The following is a 6000-nucleotide window of genomic DNA, read 5'->3' on the forward strand; positions in this document are numbered from 1 at the left end:
TGGTTCTTGGGCCTCCCTGACAAAGCCCAGCCCCCAGGGCCAGCTCCTGGCCTACTCCGGTGCTTGGCCGCCTCTTGTCAAACACCCGAATTAATGTCAGAATATCCCCAATTGGCACTCGGTTCGTTCCTGCTTCATTCTCACTATGGGCTAGGAATGAGGTACCATCTTCCAGAAGGCAGGCCCCGCCCTGTTCAAGGCCCTCTGGGGCTGGAGTCTCCCCCAGGGTCAGCCCACAGCTCCCAGAGCCTGGCCTGACTTCAAGAGGAGCCTAGGGGCAGGGTACGGCAAGCACAAGTACCAGCAGCAGCAAGTTTTATTGCAACCAGAATCCCCTGGTCATGTGGGAGGGGTGGGGCGGAGGGACATCGGTCACTGATGCCATATTCCCAGTTAAGGACACAGAGCCAAAGATCCAGCTGGCTGTGCCCCACGTCTTCCCTCACCCTCCGCCTCCTAGCAGGGCGTTGATGGGGCTGAGGCAGAGGGAGGTGAAAAGCAGAGTCCATTTCAGCAGAGCCTTAGTCCAAGGGGTCTGAGGAGCAGTTGGCAGTGGGGGTCCGCGTGGTCCAAGAGGCACAGGGCACTTTGGGCTGACGTCTACACATATCCTCGTGGGGCTTAGGGGAAAGCAAAGAGGCCACTCTGTCCACGGGGAGAGGGTGGGAGGGAGGGAAACAAAGGCTCAAAGTGAGAAATCACTGGCCAGCAACCACGCAGGTGGGACCTTGGGCCCCCGACTTCTAGATCAGGGCCGTGTCCACCAACTGCCTCTGGCATTCACCCCAGCCTGGCCATTCTTGGGTCCTATGTGGGGATCTGCAGGTGGCCCAGGTCCTGGTCCATGATCTGGAGAACATCGTCCAGGATGGAAGGCCCGAGGTCTACGTGCAGGGAGAGCAGGGAGCTGGCGTGGGACAGGAAGGGCTCCTCAGCCCCAGACTCGGGGCTCAGCCCACTGTGGGCCGAGGCAGCCTCTGGAATCCGCCAGATGTCCACACTCCCTGCCTCCTGCGGGGAGGGCTGTGGGGAAGGCTGAGGGGTCTCCAGGTGCAGGCGAGGGGGTTTGGGTGGGGCCTGGGCGGCAGGCAAGGTGAGCGCCTGGGGCCCGCCGATGACCGGGAGGGAGATGGCGTTCTTGAGCAGAGGGGACGGCCCGTCAGGGAGCTCCCGCCCATACAGGGTGGCCGTGCGCGTGAACTGGAAGGGCAGCTCAAAGCCACCATCCTCCTCGGCCTCCTCGACCGCCGTCCCCGGCAGGAGGTGGAACTTGCCTTGCAGGAAGGAGATGTCACCGAACATGTCACTGCCGCCACCACTGCCGATGTGAATGGTGTGGCGGAAGTCCCCCAGTGGAGGGCTGATCATGTCTGAGGACAGCAGGTCCCGCAGCTTCTCCTTCTTGCCTTTGCGGCTGCCGCGCTTCAGATAGATGGGCACCTTGGTGGACATCGCGACCTCACCACCCAGGCCGGGAGGGTCTGCTCGCAGGACCGCGGCCTCTGCTGCCTCCTCTCACCACCCTCAAGAAACACCTAGAGGGAGGTTTCCAGACACCAAACACTTGCCAAGTGCGTGTGGTGTGACCAAAGTTGGCCCAAGGAATTTGGAAAAGAAAGATAAACGATCAATGAAGTCAGAGGATCGAGATAACAAAAATCATTTTCTCCCAAGAGGGTTGAAAACTCGTCTGAAAACTGGAAGCAGGAAGGCTCAGAGCTCGTAGGCAGTGGTGCTCTCTGCGCTCGTCCTCGCCAGCTTCTCTCTGGTCCAGGGCTGAGGAGCTGAAACATCAAGGGTACAAGTCAGGGACGGAAGGACAAAGGCAGAGGCATCCGTCTCGTTTCTGGGTCTCTTTCATCAGCCCTGGGAGCCCACGTGGGGCTGCACTCCCGTGGGGAGCCCTCCTGGCCGAAGCCTGTGTTCACTCACGGGCTTGTTGCACCTCAAGGCCTGGATCAGCAGTGCCAAGCCCCTCCCTCCGCGAGTGGGGAACCGAAGTGACAGGACTGGAGTCACATACGAAGCCCTGGCTCTGGTCTCTTGCCCTGAATCCCCAGCTCTGCTCATTACTGTGGTCTGCACTCAACTGTGCCCAAGACATGACCAGTGCCAAATTGTCTGGGGGTCTCACAGATTTGTCTCAGCTCCCGAACTGACGGAGGATTGAGATCTTGTAACCTCTGTCCCGTCCTCCCAGGCCTGGCACAGCAGGAGTTCAGCCAACAGTGCCTAACGACCCACACCTCCCATTTGGCCCAATCACATCCTACTGGAAGTGAGGTCACCTGCTCAGAGCTTCCGTTTTCTCCTCCTCTCCGTTAGGAGTTCCTTATGGGCAGGGCCTAAGCTTAATGTAGTTTCTGCCCCTCCCCCCCTGCCCCAGCGCCTAAGGGGAAGATGGAATGGGGGATACAAATATTTAGGGGGTGGCAGCTCTGCTCTGTGCCTGGAATTTCGTTGAGTTCTTTGCACACACATCTCATTTAATCATCACAACCACCCTCCTATCATTCCCATTTTAAAATTAGAGCTATCAGGGAACTCCCTGGTAGTTCAGTGGTTAAGACTCGGCGCTTTCACTGCTGTGGCCGGAGTTCAATCTCCGGTCGGGGAACTAAGATCCCACAAGCCACCAAATAAATAAATAAATAAATAAATAAATAAATAAAATTAGAGCTATCAGACATTTTGGAGGGATTCCCATAAGGCATTGCAGAGAGAGAGAAGCAAAATGAAAAAATGTAGTCTAGAAGACTCCATTTTGTGAAAACATTGACCAGCTCTCCTCCCCACTCCCTGAACATGCATGTATGTGTACCTACATATACAGGTCTGCATAGGATTATATTCGATATAGGAACAGAGAAGAATATAGAAGGCTGGCACTAGGTTGTCATATGGGCTACCTAGACTGGGGTAGAGGGCAGGGATGGGGTGTGGGGCTTGTGACATGGGAGGAAAGTTGTCCTCAGAAAAAATTAATATCTGGGGCCCATTACTAAGAAGCGATATATGTAAGCCAAATATGAAAGGATGGTCACCAAAATGTTGAGGGTGGTTCTCTCAAAGTGGTAGAATTTCAAGTGACTTCCCTCTCTTTCTTGTTCATACTTTTATAAGCTCAAATTCTTTTTTTAAAATTTTTTTTAAAGGAACTCCTTTATTTATTTGTTTGTTTGTTTATTTATTTATTTATTTAGGGCTGTGTTGGATCTTCGTTTCTGTGCGAGGGCTTTCTCTAGTTGTGGCGAGTGGGGGCCACTCTTCATCGCGGTGCGCGGGCCTCTCACTATCGCGGCCCCTCTTGGCGCGGAGCACAGGCTCCAGACGCGCAGGCTCAGTAGTTGTGGCTCACGTGCCTAGTTGCTCCACGACATGTGGGAGCTTCCCAGACCAGGGCTCGAACCGGTGTCCCTGCATTGGCAGGCAGATTCTCAACCACTGCACCACCAGGGAAGCCCTATAAGCTCAAATTCTTAATAAGAAGCATGCATTATTTATGAGCACATATTATTCATGTAGTCAGAAAAAATAAAGATATTTTAAATGTGGAAAAAGTAAATACACTCTGGAGGGGTGTCGTGCAGGTTTGACAGAAAAAGGAAGCGGAGCAAGCACTTCCTCTAGTTCCCACGGTGGGGGATTGGCCTGATGTGTAGAATCAGAGCAGGGAAGGCAAAGAAACTTGTCCAAGGTCACCCAGCAGGTAACTAGATGAGCCCACTCTCCCCAGGCCAACAGGGGCTGAGCAGGTGGGAAATCACTGGGGAAGCGCCGAGTAGCAGCAGGGAGGCCTCTGCCAGTTCCTCTGCCCCATTCTTCACCCAGGGCCAGGCTGGGCAGGGCGAGAGAAGTGTGAGGGAACTGGCAGGAGGGAGCAGGAAGGAGGAAAGAGGATGCAGGAGAGGCTGAGTCCCAGCCACACCCACCCCCAGACCAGGCCCTTACTCAGGAAACCCCACCCCAGGACCGGACACCCTGGGTCAGTCGAGCTGAGCCACAGAGACCGGACATCTTGCCCCTCCCAGAGCACCTGCAGCTTAATAGGAAACAAAGGAATGACTCTCCCGTGGCAGAATTCCAGCTAAGCTTGGAAGGAGCTGGAGAGAGGGAGAGGGAGGCAGGGAGTGCTCTGAAGTTGAAGTCTTGGACTCCCCTCACTCCTTTATCTAACAAACATTTATCTGTGCCCACCATGCCAGGCCTGGGGGCATGCTGACACACATCCTATCTGTCCCCTTGGCAGGAGAAGTCTTGGGGTAGCTTTTCCTTCTTTTTCACTCATGGAGAGGGGGGGCTAACTGATGGGATCTGCCCAGAACTTGGGCCAGTTCCCTCCCATCATTCAGGGGTGCCAAGACAGCCTGAATGTTTCCACAACAAATCCGGCGTCCCTGACAGCTCTCTTGCTCTGAGCCAGATGTACCCACCCAATTCCAGATGTGGGGAGAACTGAGGCTGGGGGGAAGGGTTGGGTCAGCCTCAACCACCAGGGGAGAGCTGGGAATTGCAACCGTCAAGCCCCAAGTATTCAGATTTGGCAACTATAAGACCCCAGGCTCCAGCTACCCTTGCATGGTTTCCATTTTAACGTCCCAGGCACAGCACGGTGGGTGTCATTACTGGCCTTTACAGAGGCAGGAGCTGAAACTCAGAGACGTTAAGCAACTCTGCTGAGGTCACCCAGCTAGTAAGAGGAAGAGTGGGCACTAATACGTAGCTGGGTCCCAGTGGCTCCGATGCAGTGGGCCGTGTTGACCTCTGTGAACTGCTTGGGGAGCAGGAGAGAAATAGGCTCCCACCTGGGCTGGGGCCACCGGGTCCCCAGGCCTCCTCCATTTAAGTCCTGCCTCTTGGTTGGCCCCCTCTCTCAATTTGCAAGCGTCCAGACATACGAGAATGAGTTCTCCATCAGGACAAGGCTCTGGGGGCCTGGGACGGGGGGCTTCCTGCAGCTTTGGGAGGAGCAGATGGGAGACATCCCAGCTCTGTGCGCTTGCTCTGGAAGGAGCCTGGGGCCTCCTTTAGAGAAAATGACTTCCTGGATGCAGAACCCCTCCTGTCGCAAGGAATACTAGGCCACTCTCCACCAGGAGTGTTCAAAAAGCAGGCCTCTGACCTTGAACCCATCTCTACCTGGAACTCACCCTAACCTTGGGAAGACACCTTTCCTCTCTGGGCCTCACCTTCCTCGTCTATGAAATGGGATGACAATAAAGCCATTACCAGGGGGCTACTGGAGACCCTACTGCCATACTGCAAGTGAGAGAGAGCGCCGATGTACAAAGACAGGGTTAGCGGGTCACTGTCAGCCCCGATATTTATTCAGCAAATAGCTGTAGGGCCCTCCTCAAGCATTTTGGTTCTCCGGGGACAGTGCTTCAAACAAGACCAAAAATGAACAGCCCCCGAGCGGAGGGGTCCGCCTCCGCCTGCCAGCCAGGACTTAGCCTGCCTGCGTAGAGTCCCCCTCGCTGGCAGCAGGGTCTCCCAGCGTCGCTGTGCGGAGCGGCGCTCGGCCCCGCGGCCACTAGGTGGCGCGCGCTCTCCCTCTACTGCCCCTCGTCCCGGAGGGGTTCCCGGCGCGCACCCGGGTCTCCAGAGCGTCTCCTGCTCCAGGCGGGCGTCCCGCAAGGAGCCGCACGTTGACGGACCAGGTGAGGATTGTCTGCAGGATCTTCTTCTCTTGGGGGGTTCTGGTCTCACAACCCGACAAAGGGGGGAAAAGGGAGAGATCCGGGACCCTGCCCGGGTATCCAAACTCAGGGAGGAGCCTCCCCCGTGCTTTCCGGCCTGGGCGATGTTCGAGTGTCCGCTCGGCTCAGGGCCAGAGCTCTGGCGTGCAGCCCCCGCCCCTGGCTCCCGTGGGTCCGGCTCCTCAGCCCCAGCTCGGGTTCCGGCGCCGACCCCTCCCAGCCCTCTGCCCGAGTGCAGCCCAGCGCAGTCCGGATCCGTTTCAGGACACTCGCGGCCACGGCTAAAGATAGGAGGACACCT

General features: G+C 56.5%; 1 protein-coding gene across 1 annotated transcript; it reads right to left on the reverse strand.

Moving 5' to 3' along the window:
* Positions 1-298: 298 nt before the first annotated feature.
* Positions 299-1452, reverse strand: CDC42EP2 (CDC42 effector protein 2; the record flags this gene model as incomplete). Its single annotated transcript, XM_079709231.1, has 1 exon — positions 299-1452. The coding sequence occupies one exon, from the start codon at positions 1450-1452 to the stop codon at positions 808-810; it is 645 nt and encodes a 214-aa protein (XP_079565357.1). The 3' UTR covers positions 299-807.
* Positions 1453-6000: the final 4548 nt, after the last annotated feature.

This window comes from Hyperoodon ampullatus, assembly GCF_949752795.1.
Source record: "Hyperoodon ampullatus genome assembly, chromosome: 7".
NCBI lineage: Eukaryota > Metazoa > Chordata > Mammalia > Artiodactyla > Ziphiidae > Hyperoodon > Hyperoodon ampullatus.